The sequence below is a fragment of the Aplosporella prunicola genome (genome assembly GCF_010093885.1).
Source record: "Aplosporella prunicola CBS 121167 unplaced genomic scaffold K452scaffold_23, whole genome shotgun sequence".
Classification (NCBI taxonomy): Eukaryota; Fungi; Ascomycota; class Dothideomycetes; order Botryosphaeriales; family Aplosporellaceae; genus Aplosporella; species Aplosporella prunicola.
The window spans coordinates 152,917-179,603 of NW_022983551.1; the positions used below are offsets into that span (position 1 = coordinate 152,917).

Below are 26,687 nucleotides of genomic sequence, written 5' to 3' on the forward strand. Positions count from 1 at the left end.
AGGCGATGACGGCTGTTGTATACAGAAAACACATAAAACAAAAATGAGAAGGGAAGGAGGTGGAAATGTTTATTTACACACACTTCGCTTTTTTTCTGATGGGGCTGTTTTTTGTTGTTGTTTTTGTGATTTTCTGGGTGTTGGTTTCGTTGTTCCTTTTCTTGTTTTTTTAAATGGGATATCCGACAGCACGCGCCTTGCCCTCAACGGCATTTGGGGCGAGCTTTTTTCCTGTTTCTCGTTTCTCTTTCTTTTCTTAATACAAAATTCGCCTTTTCTACTTCCTTTGGTGGGGAGGGGGGAAGGTGGTGGTTGATGTGTGTATGTTGAGGGGGCTTTTGATGCAGGTATAGATGCTCGTCTCGGGTTGTGTGGTTGACGCCGTTTTGGGCTGCTCTAGGCTGTCTTCACCTGGGTATCTACCTCTCGTTTTGCTACTGTGTACGTGGTGCTGGTGGTGCTGCTTGGATGGATGGCGTGATGCTTGTCCGTCTACCTAACTGTAGCTTGCATGCGTGCTGTGCTGTGCTGTGTGCCTACCCGGCGCTGTTTTATCCGGGGAGACGACGTTTCCATACTGTAGGTATGCTGATGCTGGTTCCTCACGCCAGAGGGCTACGTATCACTCACTCACTGCTGCTCACGCAAACACATCACCGCGGCCAAACGCATACATACGTCGTCATAGATTCATTTGTATACGCACTCCACCAGGCACTAAAACGCAAAGGTATATATCTGCTCTCGTCTAAGCGGCCGCGTTCATGGGCTCCTCAGCCACATAATGCAAGTAAGCGCCGAGCAGCTTGATGCCCTCGATGTAGTTCCTGCGGTCGAGCTTCTCGTTGATGCTGTGCGCGGCATCGGTGGAGCTGCCCATGGGCAGGAGGAGGACGTTCTTGCCGGTGGCCTGCTCGAAGGTGAGGGTGACGGGGATGGAGCCGCCCTCGCGCGTCAAGTCGGGCTTGACCTTCCAGACGCGCTCGACGGCCTTGGCCGCGGCCGTGAAGTTCCAGTGCTTGGGGCTGGCAACCCACCACTTGCCGCAGTGCTGCACGATGAACTTGCACGTGTTCTTGGAGCCCAGCGCCGCAAAGGCTTTGTTCACGTGCGCTTCGACCAGCTTGTTCACGTCGTCGATCTCCATGTTCGGCACGATGCGGATCGAGAACTTGCCCGTCACTTTGGCGGGGATGACGGTTTTGGCGCCGGGTGCGCTGAAGGCGCCTTCGATGCCGTGCAGCGACAGCGAGGGGAAGCGCCAGCGGCCCATCAGCGTGCGCTCCTTGTCTGGGAACAGGCCCGTCTGGCTGCCCAGCGACTCGTACAGGTTGTCCATGGTGAAGGCGATGTCGCCGTAGAGCGACTTCTCCTCGTCCGTCAGCGGCGCGACCAGCGCGTCCAGGCCCTCGATGAGGATCTTGCCCTGCGGGTCGACGAGCGAGCCCATGACGCGCACGAGGTCCGTCATGGGCTCGTGGGCGGTACCGCCAAAGACGCCGCTGTGCAGGTCCTGGCCGGGGCCCGAGATCTCGATGCTGTAGTAGTTGCAGCCGCGCAGGCCGTACGTCAGGCAGGGCTTCTCGGTGCCGAGCCAGTAGTTGTCGGAGATGCAGACGGCGTCGGCGTCGGCGAAGAAGTTCTTGGCCTCGGCGTGGATGAGGTCGTCGAGGCCCTCGCTGCCGTACTCCTCCATGCCCTCGAAGCACATGAGCAGGTTCACCGGGAAGTCGATGCCCGCCTTCTGGTGCGCCTCGATGGCGTTCAGCCACCCGAGCACCGGGCCCTTGTCGTCAGTCGCGCCGCGCCCGTACATGCGGCCCTTGTCGTCGACCGTCAGCGTAAAGGGCTCCGTCGCCCACCCGTCCTCCTTCAGCGCCGGCTGCACGTCGTAGTGGCCGTAGACCAGGATGGTGCGCTTGTTCTTGTCGCTGCCGTAGCGCGCCAGCACCACGGGCGGCAGCTCCAGGTGCTCCTTGTGCGGCTGCTTGCCGAGCGGACGGAGGTGCACCTCTGCGCCGAGCGTCTTGAGCTCGCTGGCGAGGAACTCGCCCATCTAAATCGTAGACAGTCGTGTGAGCCGGGGGAACTACGATACAGTATAACACGTACCTTGACGACATCGGGCCTCCTCTCCTCGTCGGCCGAGACGGAGGGAATGGCAACGGCCTTGCGCAGGCGTTCGATAAAGGACTCAGACAGGGTGTCAACCTGCTGGAAGTAAGAGTCGAGAGAGGGCGCCATGGCTTTGAAGGGACTATAAATGTAGGGCCAGACGGGCTTGCAGTGGTAGGGGGGGGTGGTGAAGGGACGGCGGGCGCGTGGTGCGAGGGGTAGTGGAACGAGGCGGCGGCGGGGTTTTGCAGCTGCTCGTACAAGGCGGGGCACAGGCAGCATCTCGTTTGGTGGTAGGTGGGAGGAAGCTCGCCGTGTCGGCAGATGCTCTCTCCATCCATCCCGGCCGTACCCATTACCAAGCAATGTTACTCCTACGTAGTACATCTCTCACCATGCGCCATCAATGCTTAATCTACGAGTCGCTCGAATAACGCCGTGTCGGGGCTGCTGCTGCTGCTCTCGCTCTCTTTGCTGCTGTTATGAGTACCTAACAGGCTTTCGGACCTTGCATTTTATTACGACCTAATCCCTTTGCCCTACCTATGCATATGCAGCTTTCCCTAAAAACTCCAGCCAGCCCCATGTCACGCCATGCCACGCAGCGCATCTAGAAATTGTTCCCTTTCAAACGCAGTAGTACATTACATACCTCGTCGCTAATCGCTGTCCTCGTCGCTGCCATAGCCGACTAGCGGCCCCGCGGCGCGCTCCTTCTTCCCCGCCGTGAACGTGATAGCGGGCCCAGCGGCGCCGCGCAGCGCCGCCAGCGTCGCTCCGGACAGGATGCCTCCCTGGGCACCGGCACCCGCGCCGTTGTTCTGCCCCAGCAGCAGGGGGCCGGCGTTCTCGTCGTCATCCTCCTCGTGCTGCTGCTGCGCCTCGACCGCATCCGCCGCCTCGAGCAAGCGCTGCTGCTCCGGCCCCTCCAGCTGCGCCGCCTTCTCCTTCGCATACCACACGTCGTCCGGGGCGTCGTAGCCGTGCAGGCCGAAGCCGCCCTCGATCTTGCGGCGCTTCTTGGCGTCGACGTCGCGGCCCTCGATCTCGGCTACATAGGACGCCGGCAGCGCTGCACGGATCGCTTCCGCCGCTTGCTCCTCGATGCGGTGGGCTTCGCGCTTTTGCGCCTGCGGATTCGGGTCCACCGTCGCCCAGCGCACGTTGAGGATCTCGCTGTGGTCGAGCGCTTGGTGCGCCATGGCTTCTTTGGCGAATTGCGAGTTGGCTTCGTTGGTGTAGGTTACGAAGGCTACGCCGCGCTGGTTTAGGACGCGGACTGTGTGAGGGAGATTTGGGTTAGCTGATGTCCGTGAAAGGGAGGGATGGGGTGCGTAGACGTACTTCTGTCGATTTGGCCCCATTCCTGAAAGTGCCGGGAGACGATTTCTTCAATGTCGTCGGAGACGTGGATGCGGCCGACGTAGAGGGTGCGGTTCTGGCGCATGAAGCTGCCCACACCGCCCATATCATCTCTGTAATCGCTGTGCTTATCGCGGCCAAAGCAATCGACGTTGGGATTGAAGATGTCGTGCAAGCCGGGCAAGCGGTGCAGGTACTCGCAGTCCTGGCCCTTGGGGCAGAGGCCGCGCGCAAAGAACAGGCAAAAGTAGCTGCCGGGCACGCTGTCGGCGCGCGTGAAGCCGCTGTCGCGCGCGATGCTGCAGCGCGACGGGGCGGCGTGCTTGGACAGGTACTTGTCTTCGCGGTCGCCGCCGCTCCACTTGTTGTACCAGATGTTGAAGATGGTGCCCGTCTGCGGGGGCGGCTCCGACTTGAAGGTGCCCGGGTCGACTTGGGGCCGCGCGGGCCGCCGCTTCTTGCGCACGATGCGCTTGACCTTTTTGCCTTCGGCATTGGTGGTGATGATGGCGTCGGTGGTGGTGGTTGTAGTGACGACGGCGGAGGAGCTGCCATTGCTGGGCTCGTCGCCTGGGCCGGGGGCGGGCGCGGGTGCGGCGGTGTCGACGTCGGCCATGGTGGTGAGGGCGTTGCGGGAGAGAGCTGGCAAATGCGCTTCGTCGTCGGGGCGTTGTCGGCGTCGGGGCGAGTTGCCGGGCCGATCTGTAGATTCCATTCCTACAGCTTCTACTCTACTCTCACTTGCGCCTGCAAGCAACGCGCCTCTGCATCCGTACCATGGGGCTGTGAGCGCCGCCGAATCCCACTCCGCAGGGCTCTTTTACAACCTAATTTCTAATCCACTCGTTTGCCTATCCGACCATCGTGACGCACTTCTTTGAGCTTCTTGTAGCTCTCGACACAAACACAACAACACCACAACAAGTCGCCCGCCCCAAACCCGCCACGATGCCGAGCCCGTCGAACCTGGCCCTCGAATACCTCGAGGGCATGTCCGGAACCACGCATAAGAAGCTGTACCAGCAGCCATCGACGGCGCTGGCCGTTTTCCGCCGCATGCTGCCGCATCTGGGTGCGTGAGCTGCAACCACACCAACTCCCCACGCCAGACGTCCTCCTGACTGACTGCCATGCACATTGCAGCGAAAACGATCGTCATGGCAATGCTCTACATGACAGGGCCATTCTCTGCGGCCGAGCTGGACGCGTGGATCCGCCCCGACGCCAAAGGGTAAGCAAGCCCCTCCATACCATACCATACCATACCGCCATGACGTGGGAATGAGCATCAGGCAGCGCTGACGCACCCGCAGCGAGAAAGACAAGGCGCTCTCGGTACTCGAAAGCCTGCACATCGTATCGCAGATACAAGAGCCGCCGGGGCAGCGCGCGTACCGGCTGTCGAGCGGGTTCCAGAACTCCCTGCGGCAGGCTCTGACGGGCGGAGGCAACCATCGGTCGTTTGGTGTGCCGTGCGGCGACGGCGACGGGCACGGCAACAAAAAGGTCAGCGTGGCGTCGCTGGACCACTTTGCGCGCGGCCAGTGGGAGGCCATTCTATACTACATGGTGGGCAGCACGGGGGCAACGGCAGGCGTAGGCGGAGGCGGCAACGCTATCAGCCCGGGCACAAAGACACTGCTGGAGGTGGGGAACTTTGTCGAGGCGCGGGGGAGCCGCGCCGCCATCACGAAGCAGGGCTTCACGTTCCTGCTGCAGGAGGTGAATGCGCAGGTGTGGAGTCTGCTGATTGTGTACCTGAGCCATGCATCCCAGCTGAAAATGGACGAGGTCGACGTGCTGTCGTTCTTGTTCATGCTGGGCAGTTTGGAGCTGGGCCAGGCGTACAGCACGGCGAACCTCTCGCCGACGCAGCTGCAGATGCTCGAGGACCTCAACGACTTCGGCATCGTCTACCGCACCTCGCCCTCGTCGCCGCGCTTCTACCCCACCCGCCTCGCCACGACGCTGACGTCTGACGCCGCGGCCCTGCAAAACACGAGCGCGTTCTCGTCGGCGCTGGACGCGTCGTCCGCCCCCGGCGCCACCAAGGGCTACATCATCATCGAGACGAACTACCGGCTGTACGCGTACACGAGCAGCGAGCTGCAAATCGCCGTGCTCAACCTCTTCACGCGACTAACGACGCGATTCCCGAACCTAGTAGCAGGAAAACTGACAAAGGAGTCTGTGCAGCGCGCCATTGCGCTGGGCATCACGTCGGACCAGATCATCGCGTACCTGGACACGTACGCGCACCCGCAGATGCAGAAGCACGTGCCGGCGCTGCCGCCGACGGTCGTGGACCAGATCCGCCTGTGGCAGATTGAGGGCGAGCGCATGCTGGCCACCGACGGCTTCCTCATGAAGGACTTTAAGGACTGGGAGGAGTACAAGGATATCCGTGACTATGCGCGCGCTATTGGCGTCAGGGTCTGGGATAGCGATGTCAAGCGCTTGCTATTTATTACCCGCCATGAGCAGATTAGCCAGTTTATCCGCAATCGGGCCAAGCGGTAGCTGCGCTGTGCTGTGCACTTGCTGGGCGGATTGCTCTGGGTAGCGGATGCGGCGACTGGGACTGGCGTTCGAGCGCGCGTTGGGTTGGTTCTGAGAGCGCGGGGCGCGGTGGTGGTGGTGGTGGTGGTGATGATGGCAGGAGTGGAGCAAGACCAACCTACCTACAGACGAGTGCATGAACCTGCGTCGTGCGCTAGCACTACCGCACGCGCGCAGCCAGGACATGGGCGTGGCCGTGGCCGCTCTCCAGACGCATACAGACGGGCATCTGGCTGGGGCGAAATAGGCATTCCTCGCGCTGTAGCTCGTGCAAGCCGCCTGCTGCATGGTCGCGGTGTCTTCAAGCCCAGGGGCTGGGAAACTGCTTCTAACCATGATAGACGGCATGCCTTGACGTGGTGCATGCATGCATGCATAACGAACGGATGGACAAACGATAGGCACCGTGCCTTCACAGGCAACGGGCATGCATGCATTGCGGAATAATGCCAGGGTGCTGCGCTGATGGATATGGATGGGAGGAGGTCTTGGGGAGGTGTTGGGGGATGGGGTTATGGGAGGGTGGAGAGTGGTTGGGTGGGGTGGGTGTGTCTTGCGTAGATGTGCTCCTACCCATGTAAGTTTTGCAAGACGGGCAATCGAGACTTTTGCCGCACTGGCTGGGATGCTGGTGTATAAAACGTGTTTTGGCGGCGGTTGACTTGGCTGTTGTAAACCCTCATCGTGGTGGAGGCAAGAAATTCCATCAGAATACACGCTAGAATGGCTAGATAAGGGAAGGCCGAGCAAATCCCAAATGAGGAGTGGTTGGGGTGCGGGGACAATAGAGACAGAAGGCCGGAAAGCGCTGCCTGTCAGTGAGCGCTTCCGGGCGCACCGAGGTGCTGGAGGCGGGTAGTATGGCTTGGACTTGATGAATGCTGTTGTTGTTTTGAAGTGGTGGGCTGCAGCAGTGTATGGTGTTGCTGGTTGCTGTTGTCCCGGGCGCTTCTGTCCACGGCTTTGGATGTGCTTCTTCACTCACTTTGTTAGAGCTTTGGACTCGTTGCCCGCACGAGATCCAGTCAGGGATTGCATTGCTAGGCGAAAGGACAGGAATGCCTGTCTAGGGCGGTCCAGGAGGGAAGGTACCTATTTTCATTGCGCCGGGGGCGGGCTTAAGTATATTCGGCTGCACGTCATGGCTGTCTCCTCCTCCTCCTCTTCCTGCTCGTCCTTCTTAACTCACAGATGCTGGTTCTTGTGTTAGTACAGCTCTCGCTTTCTGTTGAGGCGAAGTCGCCCTGTAGGCTTTAACCAGGCAGTCAAGGATCGCTGGAGCGACTCGTCGAGCAGCAGTCCCATGAAGGGATTGAGGCATTGATGGCTGCGGTCAAGGCTATGCAGATGCGTCCGGAGTCGATGCAGGGATAAGAAACTTATTCTATATTCCAGAGCAGTGATAGCACAACGGCTCAGTCGACTCGGCAGTTATATTCACCATCCCCCACTCTAATCTTACTTTTATATATTGGCGAGTACACCCGAAACAGCATCCAATAAAACTATATAAGAGACCATTCAGCACAGAAATCCGCAGCGCGATATTCATGGAGTTACCCCTGCCACTTCATGGATCTCTGGACGCACTACTCAGCAATGGTGAAGTCTTCTGGAACTTCATCGACTATATTTTAGGTTATAGATCTTATGGCAGCGACACTAGAACTGCTGTGTGCCAAATACTGTGGCAGCAATACAGTCACTGCTTTGTGGTGATGATGGTTAGTGGCATGGCTTCGTGGTGGTGTTTATCAGGGGTTTGATAAGATGCTTGACGTTATAGATCTTTTGTTGCAGATATATACTCCAGAGGATGAACCAAGTCGCTCCATTAACCAATCCTGCTGTCAGGTTCATGCCAGCTCCACCTGCAGCCGCGGTTGCTAGGAGAGGAGCTCCGTTGGCATTGTCGGTAAAGGTTGAATATACTTATATATAAAGTATTGACGGAAGGGCTGCTGCCTCTGGACGCGATGAAAAGAGTGGCTGTTTATCAGTTACTGCTACTAAGTCATGCCCCACCACAGGGATCTACTGTATAAGGCGCACAAACCGCTTAAACAGACCTTTTATAAAGGTTTTATATAACTCGCCCATCACTTTGACTGTTTTACCCACTCTACGTAATACCCACTTTCCTAAAAGTAAAAGTTTAACTTTTTTTCTTTCATACTTATACTTTCATAGATTGTTATAATCACCCCGGAAGTACACAGTGGGCATAGTAGACTCTATTCAATACACGATTGAGGAGCGGACAACACAGTAAACAAAAGGTGAGCATACTATCCGGGGTCCGCCTGGCTCATCACTGCTTCACCGCAACACAAACCCATAAACAGACTTTCAGCCAAACTGGCGTATTAAATGGTATCAAAGATTTCCCTCCAACGCCCCCAACCCAAATTATAACCTTATAAAACCCACACGCACAAACCAGCCTCCCATCACAGCCCGGGCAGCTCCACAGACCCAACATCCCTCTTGCGTCTAAACTCAAACAAATCATCCGGGTAGCAGCTCGAAATATTACCCAAATACCAGCCATGGGCATCGACATCCAAAAACAGCTTGCCAGTATTCCCATGCAGATTGATAGAGCCATTCAACGGGCCAGTCACATCATTCGCCGTAACCTCGACATAGTTCTCGACGCTGATATAGTACTCTGGGGAAATATGGACGAAGCCGAGCGCAATAGGCGGCAGATGGGGCACGGGGTCATTGAGATGCGTGAGGCGGAAGTTGTCGCCCTGGTCCGAGATGAAGTCGCTGATGTTGCTGTCGCCGATGCGCGGCGCCCCGAACGTGTAGAGCTTGACTTTGTGGCCCTTGAGGCGCAGCTCTGCCGCCGCGAAGTTGGCGATTGCGCCGCCGAGCGAGTGCCCGGTTGCGATGATCGAGTAGTCGGGGTTGGCTGTGATGGCGCTTTCGACGGCCGATAGAACGCCCTCCCGTGCTTCGCGCCACGACGTGTAGAAGCCGGCGTCTGCGGTGCAGGATGCGCAGATGTCCGTTGCCGGGATTGCGGGGAAGTTGATGTCGGCGAGGTAGTTCCGCACTGAGTTGGAGCCGCGGAAGGCGACGACGATGAGGGAGTTGGTTTTGTCGACGGCGACGTAGCCGGTTACGTCTGTTAAGAGGGAGCTAGAGAAAGGCTGTTAGTCGAACGGTTTCGGTGGTTCCTTTAGTGTGGAGTTGGTGTAGATGTTGCGGAATTGGTGAGTTGTTTTGATAATACTCTTCTCCGGGTAGCTTGACAGACTCGCCGAAAGCAGAAACGAAAAGATAAATTCAAGACACAAACAAGAAGATCACTTACTTTTCAAATTCCAGCACAGTTTCCGTATCCGCAGACTCGACGAGCGGACACACGCCCGACGTGCACGCCAGCTTGGTGCCGGTCGAGTTGTTGTTCACCGGGCAATAAGACGCTGCTGCAAACTGCTGCACGTGCTCAAATGTAGCAAGCAGATCGTCACTGACAGCTATTGGCCCGAGTTAGCATACCGGCCCGGTTTAAGTAGTGGTGTAGCTCGTAGATATAACTTACCTCTCCGCTCGACCTGGACACCTGCAGAGACAGGAGCAGCGGCCGGCGCGGCCTGGACCATTGCCGCAGCGCCCAAAAAGGCAACCGCGAGACGAGACATGACAGAAGGCGGCATTTTCAGCGCGTCGTCTCACGTAGACCGGGAGAAAGAAGAGAGATAGGCAAGGGAGGATGAGAAAGAGAACAGTAGGTAAGTGACCGACGCAGAAGGCAGGCAGTACAGAAGCGGAGGATAACCACGCCTAACAACGACAGCAACCTAACTACAACCTCAACCCGCAGTAGTAGTAAGTAGTAAGTAGCAATAGCAGCAACCCACCCACCACACGCGCAGCACCTCCACCTCTTATACACATGGCGTCCACGCCCCCAGCAGAACAGCCCCCAGCGCACGCACGCACGTACGCAGCCCATCCTCAACCCAGTCCCCGGCCCCGGCCCCAACCAACAAGAAAAGAAAAGTCTCAAAAAGAAAAAAAGCGATCGACGCAAGGCGCGGGGCAGCAGGCCTTTTCCGGCGCAAATCAGTCATCCACCCAGCTGCAGCCGCCAGCCAGTGTGCTAGCCAGAGAGCTAGCGTCGGACGATTCTCTCCCGACGTATACAACCCATCAGGGCATGGTATGTTCGAGTACCTAGGTTAGTGCTTGTTTTTTTCTCTCATTTTTTTTTTTTAACCGCGGCACCAACAGAAAATCGGCACACACGACGGCGACGTGGTGCGAGCTCGTACCGGTGGTCGTCGCGTTTGTCGTCGTGGGGGCTGTCCTGGACGGGCTCATTGGCTGGCTGGGCTGGACTGGCTGGCGGTTGAGGCTGGCTGGCTCCAAGCTCGCGCGTGCCCGCTCCGATGGTGATCTCGACATCGAGGGCGGGCCGGGGTGCGCGTGCGCGCTGCGAGAGGTGATTTGAGACTCAGCACTGGTGGCATCGGAGCCATTACTCGTCGGGCATGGTCAGCTGCGCCCGCGTTCGGAGGACTACGGGTACCTGGCGGCTTGTTGGACGGGCTGGACGAGTAGCAACGCCTTCTCTACTCGTACCCTTCGCCCATCACCCATCACTCAGCTAGCGGCGACCTCGATGGAAAAGAAAAACAGCCAACAGCCACGCAGCCAGTCACTCGTACTTGTTCCTGCATGCGAGCATCCTGGCGTGCGTGCGCGCCTCGGCACATGGGGAGGCAGGCAATCATTGCCATTTAAATCATCGTCGCCGACAGCATCAGCAAGCGTCAGCGTCAGCAAGCAAGCCCTGCAGGCAATATTCTCCGGCTCGACGGTAAGGCGGGCCTCGCGAGGTGGGGTAGCAAGCTTGTTGCTCCAACCGAGACGTCGCAACGAGCTCGCACCCGCGTCATGATCGGCTTGCCTCGTCGGGGTCTGACTTGTGAGTTGTGACTGATGAGCAGAAGAGAGAGACGGTTTGTTGCGCGCGTGCCTGATGCGCGTGCGGCTGGGTTGCTTGCGCCGGATGGGCGCGCCCCGTCTGCATCCTGCAAATGTCAACGACGGGCCTTGGACCGCATGCACGCACGTCTAAATGATGACGGCGATGATGATGATTAAGTTGCTTATTGTGCCTTCTGCTTCCTTCACAATCTTACATACATACAGACCTCGGCCTCCAGACTCTTCCATCCATTCCACCCGATCAAACACCCAAACACTCACCCCCAAAATCAATCCCAAACCCCACACATACAACACCAGTCACTACCCACCTCAGCCCTGCACCGTGCCGCATCTCAACCCCCAGTGGGGCCACGGGTAAGGCCAAGATTGAGTGCGTCCCAGCACCCTCGATTCGAAGCCGAGAATACGAACGAATATTCCGCCCGCCTGCCCGCCCCCAATCGGCAATCCGTATTCCGCACGCGCTGCGCTGCTGCCCCCTGGGTTGGGGTTGGGGGCCCTGGCCCAGCCCGCGGGGATGCCGCGTTAGGCACATCTCCGGGCCGCGCGGGGCGGGCGCGGTGGATGGCCGCCGCTGCTGCTGCGCGCGGCCTTGTTCATGGTTCATGGTTCATGGGGAGCTGAACTGGATGGGTCTACATAGGTACCGGACATGTGTGTGTACACATACGTACAGGCCATGCAAGCCTTCCCTAGGCGCTGTTGCCGTGATCCGAGTTTCCCCTGGCTGTAAGGTACGAGCATGGGTAGGGTGAGTGGTCACGCTGCGGGCTACCATGTAAGCCGGACCGGACCGGGCTGGGCTTGGTGCCTTGGTGCTGCTGAGCTGAGCTGGGCTGGGCTGAGCTGGACGGAGCTGAGAGGAGAGGACTCAGAGGGGAAAAGAGGGTCAATATATCGAGAGCGCCACCAGCTGCCATAACGCGGGCGATGCTCCGCGGCGACGACGTCGAAGGCGCTGACGAAATTGGCGGAAGAAGACGACGATGGCATTGCCGAGATGCCTGCTTGCGCGCCTGCTGCTGCTGCTGCTGCCATATCCGTTGACTTCCGCGTGTGGTCGAGATTGCTTCGAAAAATTACGTATCATGTAGAGTATCTGCACGCTATGCTCTCTGAGAACCGTCTGCAACGCCGTCCTCCCCCGCGTAGCTTCTGTAAACTCCTGCCTCCTCTGTGATATCCCGACGCCGCGCCTACTGGGGAGGCTGGTACGGCTTCACCAGCATCTCGCTGAACCTGGAGAGGAAATCCGTGTTAGTGGCTTGCTTTAAAGGGAGAGAACAATGGCCGGCGGCCGGTGGACTCACTTCTCCAACTTATCCTTGCCTCTGACCTCCTCCACTAGCAGCGGCATCTTCACCACGTTGAACTCGTCATACAGCTCCTCGATCTGGTCCAGATACTTCTTCTGCATCTTGCGCCTAGCATTGCACTGCTCGCAGGGGTTGTCGTTCTTGGGGAAGAGCAGCTGGTTAACGACAATAGCGTGGGTGTCGATTTCGTAGGAGCCCAGCTCCTGGATCATGCGCTCCGTCTCGTAGAGCGACAAGAACTCGGGGATGCACACGCAGACAAACGTCGTCATGTCGGCGTTCTTGAACTGCGTGTTGACCTCGGCGATGGTCTCGCGCAGCGACTCCATCTTGCTCATCAGCTCGTCGAGGTTCTGCCCGCCGGGCAGCCCGCCCCGCGCTCCCAGCACGCTGTTCAGCATGGGCCCGAACTGCGACGATAGCTGCGACAGCTTGCCCAGCGCCTTCTCCATCACCGTCGGGAACTGCAGGAACCGCAGCGTGTGCCCCGTCGGCGCCGTGTCGAAGATGATGACCTCGTACGAGAGCGACTTGACCTGCTTCAGCACTTCGGCAAACGACATGGCCTCGTCCACTCCGGGTATCTGTAGCGCGCATCTCCTGTCAGCACTTTTTGCTCTTGTTCTTCTTATTCGCCTCTCTGCTGCCATGTGTTCATTGGTGTGTGCTGTGTGCGCCTTACGCTGAATGCCAAATCCTGCATCATGTTGCCCATGCCGCCCATGCCCGACATCGCCTCCTCCGCGCTGTCACCCCCCGCCGCAAGCAAGTCCTGGATGCTGCCGTTCGGGTCGATCTCCATGGCGCTCAGGTTGCTGAAGCCCTCCACCAGCCGCGCATCCTTGCCAAACTTCTGGTTGAACGCGTCGCTGAGGTTGTGCGCCGGGTCCGTCGAGATGAGTAACACGCTCTTGCGGTGCTTCGCCAGCTGGATCGCCAGCGAGCACGACGTCGTCGTCTTGCCGACACCACCCTTGCCGCCAACGAAAATCCACCGCAGCGTCTTCTGGTCCAGGATCGACTGGAGCGTCGGCTCCATTGCGTCGTCGGTGTTGATGACGGCGGTGCTGGACATATTTACGGTCGTGTCTTTTGAAGGAACTCGAGGCGCGGATATAGCTGACGATGGTCGCGTAGATGAACTCGATTTGTCGCTCGGGTTCGAGAGCCCTAATCTGTGGTGGAAAGGTTGTGTCGCGTAGGGGGGTAGGTGGCAGTTCCTGCTGGCCTTTGTATCAGTCTCCGAACGAAAGCGCCACTATACGCGGTATATGTATGCACGAGATCTGGGGAGTGAATGCAGCTTACAACTGGATCAAGTAATTAATAGGGCTGTGAGTTGGATGAAGGTGAACGTGTTCCCTGGGACGGATGTTCTAAGTCTACAACTTTCCAAAGCGTTCGAGAAAACAAGAGTCAGGCAAGTCTTGAAACGCCCCCCGCCACGGTCAGTCGCGCGTCATCCATCGAACTTCTCCACAAGACCCTGGGCAATCCGATCACCACCAACATTACCTACCATGCGTTGACTAGGTTAATGGCAATTCTCCTTTTAGGACGCTAAATGTGTGCAAACCACCACACAAGACTTTGTCTAACATACCCATATTGTCCCAATAATCTTCAGCTGCCGACCAGCACAACATCGTAACAAGCCTCAACTGCACGATCACGGCTCACAGGGACAGACAGCCTGCATTTTTAATACTTAGTGATATCCTAATGCTCCCAATGCTTCTATGAGTACACAGCAACAAGAAAAATCTAAAGCAACCAATCATTCCCAGCCAGCAATCTAGCCATACTGGCTTTTCACACGACCTCAAAGGTCACACCTATGATTGTCCCATTGCACCATGAACGCCGCGTAACCTACATGCCATCGGATCCCGTAGAAGCAAATGGCAACATCACGCATGGTAAACTCATTTCTTCTTGCCCTTGGTCTTGGGCTTGGCCGACGGTGCGGAGCCATTCGACGCCACACTGCTCGCGCGAGAGGCAGAGACCGAAGTAGCCTTGCTACCACCGCCCTTCACGTTCTCGACAGCCTTGTTCTGAATCAAATGGTTAGTGGGAGGTCGTATTATAGAAAGATGTGAACTTACCTTGACGCCGTTCTTAGTCGCCCGCTTCTTGGTAGCAGGAGCAATAGCATCCTCTTCGGACTCATCCTCGTCGTCCTCATGTCCCCTCTTGCCCTTGCCCGTGCCGTTGGCAATCTTGCCATCGCTACCGTCAAACTCTCTGACCACCGTTGTCAGAAGCGTCGTGCATCTACGGCTAATCTCGACCGGGGTGCGGCTGAGGAAGAACCAGTCGAAGCGGAAGAGCGGCGACTCGCGGATCTCATCGCGGATCTTGTCGAAAATGCCCTCAGTGTCGACTCCGTACTTGTCTAGCATAACAAGAAGGAAGCGGTCCTCCTCTTCCGTGTACACCTTCTTGTTCGTGGTGGAAACCGAGTAGTTGAGCTTGAGTTGCTGCAGCGGAGCACGGTACATGCTCAGCTTCTTGCGGAGAAGCTGACGCTGACGCTCGATCTTCTTGATGCGTTCTTCGCCCTCCTCAATTGCGGCAATGTGCTTCTCCCAGTTTTGAATGTCCTTGTACTTCTTCCAGAAGACCTTGGCATACGCTTCAATCTCTTCCGCCGTCTTGCCATCAACCTCATCCTCGATGAGGTGGTAGTTCTTGCGACCATACTTCGCCGAGCCGTTGATGAACTGCTGGAAATCTCTCCTGTTCCAGTCAGGGAAGCCTTCCTGAGAAAGCTTCTCCTTCTCTTCCTTCTCAGCTTCGGTCAAGGGTTCGGCGTCATCAATCTCTTTCTGGTCTAGCTCCTGTTCAGCGACACGAGCCTGCATTTCTTCTTCGGGACCATCAGGGAGAGGAGCCTTGATATTGTTTTCCTTACGGTAGTGAGCAGTTTCTTTATCCTGAAGCTCACCTAGGCGTGGGTTAAAGAATTGGTAATCGTGGATACTGATCTGCTTAGGTGCCCTGGGAATCTTCGGTTTGGTATCTGCCGTGCGACCACCAGTCATCAAGGCTTGGCGGTAATACTTGTCCATGGAGTAGGATTGTTCCTTCCTCTCACGCTTAGATGGGTTGATCCAGTTGATACCGATTTCCTTTCTCTTGTTGACGAAGTTCTCGCCATTCCACTCATACGCAGAATCGGTGCTGAACTTCTGCAAGTCATCGATACCGAGTTTTTCATACTTGGCGTTGAGTTCTGCCGTCCTCTCTTCACCGCGCTTGAGGATTTGATCGATATCATCATCGTTCAGGTCCGAGGAATTGCCGAAAGCACCAGTACCGCTCTGAGACTCAAAAACCTTCTCAGCACCATGTTGAATCATGTTGAGCAGGTCCTCCTTTGACTGGGCATTCTTGGCCGGCTGCTGAGCGCGGCCTTGCTGAATGACAAGTTGGTCCAGACGAAGCTTTTGAGCTGCACGCTCGAGAACCTTCTCCTCTATAGCATTCTCCGTAACAAACCTGAAGACCATGACCTGCTTGGTTTGTCCGATACGATGCGCCCGGTCCATTGCCTGCAGATCGGCCTGAGGGTTCCAATCACTGTCAAAAAGGATAACAATGTCGGCACTGGTCAAGTTGATACCTAGACCACCAGCGCGGGTGGTAAGGAGGAACAAGAACTTCTCCGAGTCAGGCTTGTTGTACTCATCAATGGCGGCAATACGGTCCTCATGCGCCGTTGAACCGTCGATACGGCAGTACTGGTAGTTGCGCATGACCGAGTAATCCTCCAGGATATCGAGCAACCGACTCATCTGGGAAAAGATCAAGACGCGGCTGCCCTGTGCGTGCATGCGCTTCAGAAGCTTGTCAAGCATAACCATCTTCGCGGCATTGTTGACCAGGTGCTCATCTGTGGTATAAGGAGGACCCGGTTCGGCTCCGTCAAACAGATAGGGGTGGTTACAGCACTTGCGCAGCTGCATGACGATGTTCAACAGACGAGTCTTGGACTCTTTCTTGCCGCCGGCTCCGTTGACAGCATCGATGTCCTTCTCAAGGATCCTCTTGTACCACTGAACCTGCATCTCGGACATGCCAATGTACAGGTTGATCTCTTTCTTGGGCAAAAGGCTCTTCTCAACATCGCTCTTGACGCGACGAAGCAGGAAAGGTCGAAGGACCTTGTGCAGTTGCTGAACGACGGTATCCTGGTCCTCCTCTTGGCTTGAGAACCACTGGTCAAAGGCCTCAGAATCGCCAAAGACATCAGGCAGCAAAAAGTTGAGGAGTGCCCAGAGTTCGTGCAGGTTGTTCTGAAGCGGCGTGCCGGTGATCAACAGACGGTTGCGCGAATTAAAGACTCGGATGATCTGTGCCAATGAGGACTCCTCGTTCTTGATACGGTGAGCCTCGTCAATGATGATGTACTCCCAGGCGAACTTCTTAAGATGCGACTTCTCTCGAAGGATCATCTCGTAACTGGTGATGCACACGTCGAAGCCTTCATCAACAAGACGCTCGTTGATCAGCTGGGCGCGCTCCTCCTTGGCGCCCTGCAACACAAGGACGTTGATCTCCGGAATCCACTTGGCGAATTCACGCTTCCAGTTATCCAGAGTGGACTTCGGTACGACAACCAGGTGGGGGCCGTTGATACCGCGGACAAAGCGTAGGTAACCTACGAAGGATATTGTCTGCAGAGTCTTGCCCAGACCCATCTCATCGGCAAGGATACCAGAGATACCATTCTCATGCAATGAAATGAGCCAGTTGAGACCTGCGACTTGGTAGTCTCTCATTAAGCCTTCGATGAAGGGAGGCGATTCCCGGAAAATGGTCGTCTCGGCGCCGGCACCGTGCTTCTCCTCGCGCATGAGTTCCGCGTCTTCCTCTTGCTCGGTCTTCCTGTGCTTTGCACCAGCGCCGCCCTTCCTAGCCGTTCCCTTCTTAGCTCTTGCTTCCTCCTCGGCATTTTGACGGTCGATCTCCGCGATGATCTCTTTGATGCGAGGGTTCGGGTTGGTATCAATGAAGTGACGGAAAAGGTCCGTGAGGCCGAGAAGGTAACGGAAGCGCCTGATTGAATCGTCTTCCTAAAGTACGGTTAGTATCAGGCGCAACCACTACTGACGCGTGGAGGGGCTGGATGCGACAGGACGCGCCTTACCTTCGATTCGCCCAAGCGATCGTGCTTCTTACCAAAAACACTCTTGCGAAGTTGTAACGCCTCCGAGCGACGCCTACGGCCGTCTGCGGGAACCACGTCGTCGGCCTCGCTGTTGGCGCGGGTATTGAGATTTGAGTCGGTGTCCTGCTTGCTACGTCAGTGACGTCGCGCTTCGCGTCGGGGACGATGACGCGTACCGTGTAGTCGGGCGTGTCTTGCATATCTTCGGTGTACTCGTCCTGTTCCGCGTCTACCATTGACACGTCGGGAGTCGACATGGCCTCCGAGTTGCGGTTGCGCGGAGCCATATTGCCCGTTTGGGCTACAAATTAATGTCTCGGTGAGGTTCTGGTGGTTTGCGCGCCGAATCCACTCGCTCGCCGAAGCTGTGGGGGATGGCGTGGATGGTTGTGGCGATCGGCACGTCGGGCGCGCAGAATTTGGAGGTAAAGGGTGGTGAGGTGTTGCGGAAGTAGGACGAGGTACTCTTTAGGCAATGGCTTTCGCGACGCGGCTTGGATCGACGCGCGATTCACCGCCTACCCAAAGGAGCATGCTAGCAATCATGTCCCGCCTACCAAAATCACGAACACTGCTATGACGGTCAGAGGGGTAGATATTGTGGAAATTTACAAGCCTCCATGAGATACTCATTTAGTTACGAGCGCAGGCTCTGTATCTAGCTAAGAAGTAGTCCATGGGACATATAAATCCAGTCACAAGAGCTATATGATTTTGATCAGAGTATCTTTATAACCGTTTGACCCGGAGAGTCTTGATAAACTTTCGCTTCTACGGAGTATTACTCACCATGGGGATACAAATAACAGTGACACTCGTCTTCCGTGACCCAAGATTATGGACACGGTCTCTGTCGTTGGTCAAAGGTAACCCAAACCTCCATTTGCTTGTCATTTTTTCATGAAATAAGAAGCTCAAATATCTCGTCATGATGCCTGAAAACTCCGAGCCATGCATGTAACCGTAATCCCTATGTACACTACGCCATTGCCTCCCACCTCGGCTCGAAAGCGGAGTGCCTTTTGGCGAAACTGCAAACCTAACGAAGCTCTTGGTGCTTCCCTTTACATGCCCTCCTCCAAGCTGTCTCTGACGCATTTCCTGACGCGCTTCTTGAACTCCTTCGGGTCATCGCGCCACAACCTTCCCGCCTCGACGTTTGCAGGGCTCTCGTCGTTCGGTGAGGAGAGCATGGAGATGACGGAAAGGAGGATAGTTTCGGGCGTTTGGACAGGGGACCAGCGTTCCGACGCAGACTCGTAGCCGTACTTGTCCTCACCGGGAGGGTGGAGGATAGAAATACAGACCTCACCGGTGGGGTAGACTGGTATTTGTTAGCGGTGACCGGAAAACCGCGCATAGACGGTTGCAGGAAACATACTGTTAGGGTGGAAGATGGGTGTTTCAAACTTCATCTTTGGGGGCAAAAGCGGATATTCCGGCGGAAAAGAGAGGCGCGTGCGAAAGAAGCCACCTGAGTTCAGTCAATATGGCACTATTCTCCAGAGATAAAAGACAAAGCGCACATACCGCCGTAAAACTTGCACTCATCGCTGATCATGAGCATAACCTCCCACTCAAACACATTGTTGTCCATGAGACCGCAGCTGATGCCCGGGATATCCTTGTCCGTTTGCATCTGCTTGAGCTGACGGCCGAGCAGACCAGCTGCAGCTGCCGTGGATGCCATGTTGGTCGGTCCTTGCTTTTACTGGAGGGAAGGCGGTCTTGTCCGACTACCAACGAGTGGCGAGTGGTGGGAGAGGAGCTGTTCGGATTGCGGGGCGAGCAAGGTGGGGTCCGCGGCGTTCGGCGATGTCGTTCGCTCGATCGAGTAAAGCCGAGGGGGCAGCGGAGAGGGACAGTAGAGCAGCGAGCACGAAGTTCCTGGAGCCGTATTCGCACAAGGATGAAGGAGTGTGGAGGCGAGTGGGTGTGGGTGTGAAGTGATGACGAGAATGTCAAAGCGGGCACCTGCATTCTGCATTTGACCAGCACAGTCCGTCTCGGTCCCGCTCCCTAGCCCCGCCGGCCCTGCGGCGAAGAACGTCCGGCGCGCTTCTCGTCCTCTCCACCACCATCCCTCTCCTTTCCGTCGGGACAACGGTCGCTACCGTCCCGCTGACACTGTCAGCAGGCTTGACCGACGTGGAAAGCGTTGCGCAAGCGGGATCGGCATCCATGTTACAGCCTTGAAACAGTCATGTCGCTTACCCGGAACGTGCGCAACGGTCGACGGCCGAGAAAACCTCATCTTCTGATGGAAAGTGATGATTTGCACGTACGTGCATCGATTTTCAATGAGGCAAGCAAGCACGGCTTGACGGATGCCGGTGCTTTTGCCCTGTATGGTTGCTTTCAAATTCCCTTTCTTCCCTTGTCTCTGCTTCCTACAGTTTGTCTCACATGGGTGTCTGGTGTAGCAAGACGCGCGAAACCTTACGCGAAAGAGACTGGAATCCAACATGATGGAGATGTGATGATGACCTCATGGTTGATATGGATGTTCTCTGCAAAACCCGTGGATCATTTAAAAAGTCGCGCGAAGCAACCGTTGTTACGGCCTATGACAGCTTCCCCGGACGTAGGCTACGGTCAAAAATCGGCGTGAGACGTCTCAAGAGTCAAGACGGCCGAAACAAGGTCGGGGTTCCGACGAACCCGCCAGAAGTCTTGCCTCTCCCGCACACATCCGTCCCGTATTCTCTGGACAATCCTCGGTCAACACCACCGATGGGAACCAACTAGCAAGGAACATAGTCATCACTGGGCCAAGTTCCCACAGTACCTACTTCCGGACGGCAATACGGCCGTATCGATGACGGGCAAGGCCGTCGGATTACTGTGCAGACGGTCGATGTGGCGACGAGCTGACGAAAAGGCAGTCTGCAAAAAAAAAAAAAGTCGAGATGGGATCCCGGAAATGGAAATGGTTCTAGAAATCAGCCCAACGGGCCGTGCGCACGAGGTGTAGCTATATGGAGGCGCGCACGCACAGTGAGATTTCGCTTCTGGGGATGTTCAAGCTCCGGGCAGTGCTGGGGGCTTGGTATAGGAGGTCAATAGAGATCCAATATCCTTTTGCAGTTGATTGCAGCTCCCAAGAAGGAATATAGGAGATGGATGTATACGCAAAAGGGGAGAGACCGGGTCGCGGGGTACGTCTTGCCGGCGCGCCGAATCTCCGACAGGGCTCAATGCCGGACGGAGATATATTGAGCAGGCAACTGGACGACTCACACCACAACGCGGACGACGGCCCAAAGAGCAAAGCATCTGCAGACGGGTACAGAGGAAAAGGAAACCCCAAGATTAAGATATTTCCCCATATTTGGGGCAGTGCAGATGATCGCCAAGTCGCAATGCCACGCGAAGGATCCCTGCCGGACCGAGACTCGGCAAAACAATCGACAACAGCCACGGGCTGGTCCGTCAATCATCAACTGCAGCGCAAGCCAACAATCAGCCATAAAGACCGCGCTTAAGGTGCGCTAATTGCAACCGAGCTAGTGCCCTGCTAATCTCGTGCAACGAACGGCCATGGCGAGATTAGAGTGCGGGAAGAACGCATAACTCTCCCGCCAAGGGGTCGCCCGGAGCGTGGATATGCCTGCCCTGGGGCTGACTGTCACAATGGAAGACAGCTGAGCCTCAGCCACCCTGCAGGTAAGGCCGGCGGGCCGCCCTCCTATATGAGCATCATGCCTGCTCTCATCTTTTTTCCGCCTTTAGCCCTTGTCGATCCCTTTCCTTTTATCTTGAGTGCTGCTGTGGCGCCCTTCAACCAACCAACTCCTCCGCGTCCCAGCCACTCAAGATGCCGCTTGAAGGGTCTGTAGAGCCAACATGGCGCAAGCGCATTCTCTTTCCTTTCTGGGGCGTGCGCATCTTCTTCGTCGCCATTGTCGTCACCACCTTTGCCGTCTTGCTTTTGCTGTTGAGCAGAGCAACCGACGACAACAACGACTTCCGACATCATGGCGACGGATACACCGGTTCAATAGCGTGAGGACTCTCTCCCTTGTTCACCCACCAGTACCGCCAGACTAACCATACTAGCGTCCTATCAATATTCTTCGCCTGTTTAATTCTCTGCTTGGTCCTCGATATTGCTTCCATCGTTCTCTACGGCCTTCGCTCCCTCAACCCCCGCACTTTCCTTATCATCAACATCGCGCAAACCACGTTTTGGTTCGTCGTGCTTGTCCTGGGACTCATCGGCGCCGCCCTTTTACAAAGCGGCACGGCCGTCGTCTCAGCCTTCATCGTCTTGTACGCGGCCCCAACCCACCCTGCCTGCCCCACCCACTAAAGCAACCCCACACCAAACCAATCCAACCCTAACCAAAAAAAAAAAAAACCCCATCTGCTAACCCCACTTCCCCACCAAACAGCTTCATGTACTGCGGCCTCCTCATCTACGCCGCCGTCATGTATCACCGCTCGCGCCGCGCCGCCCGCGTCAAAGACACATACGCCGTGGCCATCAGCTCCGCCAACCCCAGCCCCGTGCCCGGCGAGTACTATGCGCCGCCCATGCCGGCCTCGCCACCGCCGCCCTTCAGCCCCGGCAGCGTCTATGTCCCGCCATCGCGGCACCAGCCCAACCCCTTCAAGGACGGAGGCGAGGCGCACGAGCTTGCTGAACGGCGGTAGTGCGCTACTCGTGTCCCGTGCGCGGTAGTGCGGTTTCTTCGTGCTTTTGCATTTCTTTTTCTTTTTGGTTTCTCTGGAAAAGGGCTGCGAGGCCTTTCTTGATGGCTGCCCTTGTTTTTTTACAGACGGTCGTGGTTTGTTTGCTGCTGTTGGTGTTGCTGTTGCTTGTTTACCACAAAATGATACCCCCAGGCTGGAGTTGTTTCTTTGGGCCGATACCTAGCGGAGGGAAGAAGAAGAGGGAGAAGAGAGGGAAGGACGAGGAAAAGAACGAAAGAAAGATAGCAGGAAAGAAGAAGAAGAGAAGAGGCGAAGGAAAGGAAGGGAAAGGAAAGGAAAGAAAAGAGAAGGAAACTAAAAAGTTAGACCAGAGACGGCCGCCGCATTGCATTTCATCAAGAAGTTGAGCACTAAACCCACCACCACGAACGACGGCCTGTTCAAACGGAAGATAAAGCTGGAGCAACGAGACGGAACGGAATCCCAGGAGCGCTGGCGCTTCGAAGCGCGTACTGCACGCTTATCTCCCACCTACCCACCCACCCACCAATCGGCCAGCCACTACCTAGTTACAAACCCCACCAACCATCACGCGCCCCGTCGCCGTCGCCATCGCCATCACATCGCCTACCCGCTCGCTCGCTCGCTCGCCCGTCGAAACCCGCTTCACTGCCCGGTTTCCGGGGTGGAGACACCCCACCCGCACACCTAAATCCCGCCGCTACACGCGCCTCGATCCTAGCTAGCGCCATGGACGCGCTGCGACGCTCAAGTCGCTGTCGCTATCGCTGGCGCTGTCGAGGACAGCAGGAACGCAAGCGGACAGTCAGACGGCCAGGGTGCTCGGGACGAGCCGCCCCTAGTCGTGGCTTGGCGGGCGGGATGAGGGGGGAATTGTGGCGCGGATGCCTGCATGCATGCGGCTTCCGAGCGCGACAGGCCGGGACGTGGGACGGACGACAGGCGGGGCAACGCCAGTTACGGGGCGGACGGCTGCATTGTGCAATGGAGAAATCCATCAGCCATGTGGCAGCGTGCTATTTGGAATCAGCGTCCCCAAAAAGTACCGGAGACTGGCAGGCAGGGCACGCGTGATGCACGGCCGTTGAACGCAGAACGGGTTTTGAATTTATAGGGGTCTCGATCGACAGGCATCAAAGCCGCATCTATCTACTTTTACAATGATTTTCACCCCGAGCCCCATTTTGTGCTTTTGGAAATAATCTCGGCAATACCATGCCGTCCGTCACTCTAAAACAAATCGTTGAAATCAGAACCCAGACTCTGCACGACAGCATTGAAGTTCTCCCAATCACACTCGCCGGTGATGGGGACACTGTCATATTTGGAATAGGCGATACGATCGGGGTTCACAACGACCTGGGGATACAACTTGTCGCTGGAATTGGCAGGGAAATCATCGGGGAAAGGCAGCTCCAGGAGAAAGGGTTCGGTTTGACCGGTAGTGTCGAAGGTAACGCGGGGCGTACCAGGACGCTCGGACCGGGACTTGGGGTCAGTTCCGAAGTAGACTTCGACAGTGACAGCAGAGCGAATTTTGGCCCAAATGAAGACCGAGTCATTGACGAAGTCGGAGTTGCGAACGGGCGTGCTAGCAGAAGCTCTGCCGCCTTTACAAGTAGCGTCCTTGCGATGAGTACGATACCAGTAGATCAGATCATTGTCAGTGATCTCGGGCTTGTTGTTGTCGGTCATGTAACCCTTGCTGAAGTATTTGGTCATCGCACCCCAAGCCGTGTGATTCATGCCATAGACATAATTGCCTTGCTCGCCAAGGTCGACGGATCCAGGTCCAGTCTTCTCGGGGACCTCGCGGAGATAAGTGGAAGCAATGTAATCGTTCCAGCTGAGGATATTAACGATGTCAGGCTGAACGTCCGTGATGGCCTGATTCCAGCGGTGGCTATAGAGAGTGTCGGAGTATTGAACCCAACTACCAGCAGGGTTGGGCGTGTTGAGATTCTCGTACTGCCAAGGAGAAACGCCCATAATAAAGGGGCCTTTGTGAGCAGATTCCTCGATAGCGTCCTTGAAAGCTGTATCAACAAAGCAAGTTATGTTCTCTCGAACATTGTTGGGCCAAGCAAGACCGTTGAAGTAGCCAGAAACAGTGGGGTCAGAGTAATCGCTGAAGAAACGCTGAGCAGAGGTATCTGGGTCGCTGCTCTTGCTGGCGGCGACGGAGTAGGAACTGACATATGGTGCAAAGGTAGGGTCAATATCGTATTCAGCAAGTTCGTCCGCGAGCTGCTTGAAGAATCCACCACCGTAGAGGCCGCCTTCGTGGGTCATAATTAGAACACTGGAGTTCCAGCGGTAAGACGAGCTGCGCTTGTCTTGTTCCTTGACTATGTATGTCATCGTGGCGACATCCCAGGCCTTGTTAGTCGGGCAATTCTCAGTACGGAAGGCATAGGACATGTCGAAAGATAGCGCAAGCTGGAAGTCCTTGGTCTGGCGTTCTTCGACTACATTGGCAGCATCGTGCATCTGATCAAACTGCCAGTGACGGTCTTCAGTCTGGAGACAGTCCGGAGGAACAACTTGGAGAACTAAAGTCGCGCGTCAGTTTTCTCGAGGGAAAGCAAGAGAAAAGGTAAGCTTGCCAAATCCTTGGATTCCCATGGATATCGCAGCATCAATGTCGGACTTCCAGGTCTCGGGAGTGTAGGTCTCGGCATTGGCCATCTGCAAAAGAGTGTCAGTGAGTCGTCGGTAGGGCAAAGGAGCAAGCAAAGCCGTACATGGAAGTTGGCGAGAACGGAACGGGCCGAGGCAATTGAGGCCATAAGGCCAGCGGCCATGAAACAGGCTAAGATGTACTTCATCGTAGGTTGCTGTAACCTATGGAGACAGAGAGGGAGAGGGAGAGAGAAAGGTGGAGAGTGGGGGAGGATTATGGCAGCGGGGGAAGGAGGTGAATATATATAAGTGTGAGTGTTAGTTATGAAAGGCAGGAAGGGTGACTCGAAAGCATCGCGGGTGGCTGCTTCCACAAACGAACGCAGGAGCAGGGTTGGCCGCCTCCGCCCACTCTCACATGGCCGCCACATTCCCCCGCGGCGGCGCTGTTGCACCAGCCGGCCAAGGCTCCCGTTCAAGCCGTTAGATCACCATCGCGCCCATCTTCAGACAAGAAATGCACTTTACTCGACACACGACATTAGCCTGAAGATCCATGGTCATTGAACAGAATGTTATTAGTAAAAACTTGACGGGCTATCGATTACAAAAATAGAACCCACTGCTCCAACAAGCATTTTCCCATCACTTGCGTAACTGCGTAGTCGTCGTTCAATTGCGCGCTTCCTTTACTTGAACCAGCCCGACAGCCAGCTCTTGGATTGCGCCGCCTTCTCCTCGACCGTCTTGTCAAACTGGTCGACGGCCTTGTGGAAGTCCTTGCCCACCTCTTTCTGGTACTCGCCAATCTTCTTGTCAGCCTGAGCGCGGTACGCCTCCAGCTTCGCGTCTACTTGATTGGTAGTAGCCTTGGCCTGAGCGATCTATGCAGTTCCGAACAATGTCAGCAATCGTGCTACCCGCCGTCGCAATCACATATTTGGCGTCATCACTCACCGCGTCATCGAACTTCTGGCCGGCCTCTTCGGCGTAGACCTTTGCGCCAGTCTTTGCCTCCTTCTCCTTGCCGGGCAGCTCGCCCTTGAACTTGGACGAAAGTTTGGCAGCATCATCTGGAGACGTGTCAGGTACGGCATGGGCGTGGCAAAGTGAGTGCGGGGGAGCATGCTTACGCTCAAACTCCTTCTCGGCGAGCTTGGGGCTGCCACCAGCTTGGTAGAGGTAGTAGCCGACACCACCGGCGGCGGCAAGGCCACCAAAGACGAGGGGACGGGATGCACCGCGGGAAGCCATTGTGTGATGTCTCGGAGGAAATGGAGGATTGATTGATTGAGAGAGTAGTGTACGAGGAAGTACCTTGGCGGCGGTTTAAAGAGGGTGTGCCGTCGGCCTTGCAGGTGATGACGTCGGTCGCAGCTTCCACTCAATGACGCTTGCGGCGCCTCAAGCCACACACGCGCCGACCAAGCTCTCTCTCTCGTTGCGAACTCGCTCTTCTAACTAGCGCCACCTAAGATTACCTGCTCATCGCAGCTTCTTCCCACTGTCCATCATGTCAATATTGTAGCCTTTCCCCATCTCGTGTGGCCCCTTGAGCCTGACACATGTTTTTTCCCCACCCGCCAGCAGAGACAGCACATTAATACCTTTTTTTTATATCGTCCGCGCTCCCCGACCGTGAAACGTGAACAACGTCTTCTCACGACCATATTTCTCCTTCAATCATGTCTATCCCGGGCCTGAGCCACTCTGGCCGCGATGATGCCGACCCCGACGCCGCCAAAATCGCTCACCAGATCCAACTCCTCGACAACACGGCCGACGACGACGCCCCGCCGCCGAGCCCCCCTTCCTCGTCCGGCACAGCCTCTCCCGCTTCCGCGCAGCCCTCTCAGCCTACGAAGCGACGCACGCGGGAATCATTGAGG

At 56.3% G+C, this 26,687-nt stretch overlaps 12 protein-coding genes across 12 annotated transcripts; 3 read left to right on the forward strand and 9 right to left on the reverse strand.

Annotated features, from left to right (window-relative positions):
- Positions 1-748: 748 nt before the first annotated feature.
- K452DRAFT_301010 (uncharacterized protein) lies at positions 749-2,244 on the reverse strand (the record flags this gene model as incomplete). The annotated part of the gene is made up of 2 exons (XM_033542393.1): positions 749-2,056; positions 2,113-2,244. The coding sequence occupies 2 exons, from the start codon at positions 2,242-2,244 to the stop codon at positions 749-751; spliced, it is 1,440 nt and encodes a 479-aa protein (XP_033394185.1).
- A 295-nt stretch (positions 2,245-2,539) lies between these two features.
- On the reverse strand, positions 2,540-4,098 carry K452DRAFT_276883 (uncharacterized protein). The gene is made up of 3 exons (XM_033539303.1): positions 3,460-4,098; positions 3,003-3,394; positions 2,540-2,936 (listed from the first exon to the last, which is right to left on the reverse strand). Exons 1-3 carry the CDS (start codon positions 4,091-4,093, stop codon positions 2,775-2,777), a joined length of 1,188 nt encoding a protein of 395 aa, XP_033394186.1. The 5' UTR covers positions 4,094-4,098; the 3' UTR covers positions 2,540-2,774.
- A 327-nt stretch (positions 4,099-4,425) lies between these two features.
- Positions 4,426-5,997, forward strand: K452DRAFT_311414 (uncharacterized protein; the record flags this gene model as incomplete). Its single annotated transcript, XM_033543423.1, has 3 exons — positions 4,426-4,549; positions 4,621-4,708; positions 4,791-5,997. The coding sequence occupies 3 exons, from the start codon at positions 4,426-4,428 to the stop codon at positions 5,995-5,997; spliced, it is 1,419 nt and encodes a 472-aa protein (XP_033394187.1).
- A 2,407-nt stretch (positions 5,998-8,404) lies between these two features.
- On the reverse strand, positions 8,405-9,826 carry K452DRAFT_87132 (uncharacterized protein). Its single transcript, XM_033547256.1, has 3 exons — positions 9,593-9,826; positions 9,362-9,527; positions 8,405-9,186 (listed from the first exon to the last, which is right to left on the reverse strand). Exons 1-3 carry the CDS (start codon positions 9,705-9,707, stop codon positions 8,487-8,489), a joined length of 981 nt encoding a protein of 326 aa, XP_033394188.1. The 5' UTR covers positions 9,708-9,826; the 3' UTR covers positions 8,405-8,486.
- Positions 9,827-11,968: 2,142 nt separating this feature from the next.
- On the reverse strand, positions 11,969-13,696 carry K452DRAFT_255987 (uncharacterized protein). Its single transcript, XM_033538377.1, has 4 exons — positions 13,632-13,696; positions 13,006-13,546; positions 12,318-12,907; positions 11,969-12,246 (listed from the first exon to the last, which is right to left on the reverse strand). The coding sequence occupies exons 2-4, from the start codon at positions 13,396-13,398 to the stop codon at positions 12,204-12,206; spliced, it is 1,026 nt and encodes a 341-aa protein (XP_033394189.1). The 5' UTR covers positions 13,399-13,546; positions 13,632-13,696; the 3' UTR covers positions 11,969-12,203.
- A 306-nt stretch (positions 13,697-14,002) lies between these two features.
- Positions 14,003-17,936, reverse strand: K452DRAFT_321050 (uncharacterized protein). The gene is made up of 4 exons (XM_033544369.1): positions 17,676-17,936; positions 17,479-17,622; positions 14,432-17,404; positions 14,003-14,380 (listed from the first exon to the last, which is right to left on the reverse strand). The coding sequence occupies exons 1-4, from the start codon at positions 17,784-17,786 to the stop codon at positions 14,249-14,251; spliced, it is 3,360 nt and encodes a 1,119-aa protein (XP_033394190.1). The 5' UTR covers positions 17,787-17,936; the 3' UTR covers positions 14,003-14,248.
- Positions 17,937-18,367: 431 nt separating this feature from the next.
- On the reverse strand, positions 18,368-19,574 carry K452DRAFT_321051 (uncharacterized protein). The gene is made up of 3 exons (XM_033544370.1): positions 19,030-19,574; positions 18,881-18,973; positions 18,368-18,823 (listed from the first exon to the last, which is right to left on the reverse strand). The coding sequence occupies exons 1-3, from the start codon at positions 19,187-19,189 to the stop codon at positions 18,564-18,566; spliced, it is 513 nt and encodes a 170-aa protein (XP_033394191.1). The 5' UTR covers positions 19,190-19,574; the 3' UTR covers positions 18,368-18,563.
- Positions 19,575-21,316: 1,742 nt separating this feature from the next.
- Positions 21,317-22,155, forward strand: K452DRAFT_311419 (uncharacterized protein; the record flags this gene model as incomplete). Its single annotated transcript, XM_033543424.1, has 3 exons — positions 21,317-21,504; positions 21,559-21,771; positions 21,894-22,155. 3 exons carry the CDS (start codon positions 21,317-21,319, stop codon positions 22,153-22,155), a joined length of 663 nt encoding a protein of 220 aa, XP_033394192.1.
- On the forward strand, positions 22,043-22,572 carry K452DRAFT_290625 (uncharacterized protein). The gene has a single exon (XM_033541031.1). It carries the CDS (start codon positions 22,257-22,259, stop codon positions 22,560-22,562), a length of 306 nt encoding a protein of 101 aa, XP_033394193.1. The 5' UTR covers positions 22,043-22,256; the 3' UTR covers positions 22,563-22,572.
- A 774-nt stretch (positions 22,573-23,346) lies between these two features.
- On the reverse strand, positions 23,347-24,714 carry K452DRAFT_276901 (glycoside hydrolase family 71 protein). The gene has a single exon (XM_033539304.1). The coding sequence runs from the start codon at positions 24,664-24,666 to the stop codon at positions 23,407-23,409; it is 1,260 nt and encodes a 419-aa protein (XP_033394194.1). The 5' UTR covers positions 24,667-24,714; the 3' UTR covers positions 23,347-23,406.
- Positions 24,715-24,741: 27 nt separating this feature from the next.
- On the reverse strand, positions 24,742-25,004 carry K452DRAFT_301019 (uncharacterized protein; the record flags this gene model as incomplete). The annotated part of the gene is made up of 2 exons (XM_033542394.1): positions 24,742-24,864; positions 24,921-25,004. 2 exons carry the CDS (start codon positions 25,002-25,004, stop codon positions 24,742-24,744), a joined length of 207 nt encoding a protein of 68 aa, XP_033394195.1.
- Positions 25,005-25,342: 338 nt separating this feature from the next.
- Positions 25,343-26,135, reverse strand: K452DRAFT_361163 (uncharacterized protein). Its single transcript, XM_033546400.1, has 3 exons — positions 25,932-26,135; positions 25,756-25,871; positions 25,343-25,682 (listed from the first exon to the last, which is right to left on the reverse strand). The coding sequence occupies exons 1-3, from the start codon at positions 26,050-26,052 to the stop codon at positions 25,488-25,490; spliced, it is 432 nt and encodes a 143-aa protein (XP_033394196.1). The 5' UTR covers positions 26,053-26,135; the 3' UTR covers positions 25,343-25,487.
- Positions 26,136-26,687: the final 552 nt, after the last annotated feature.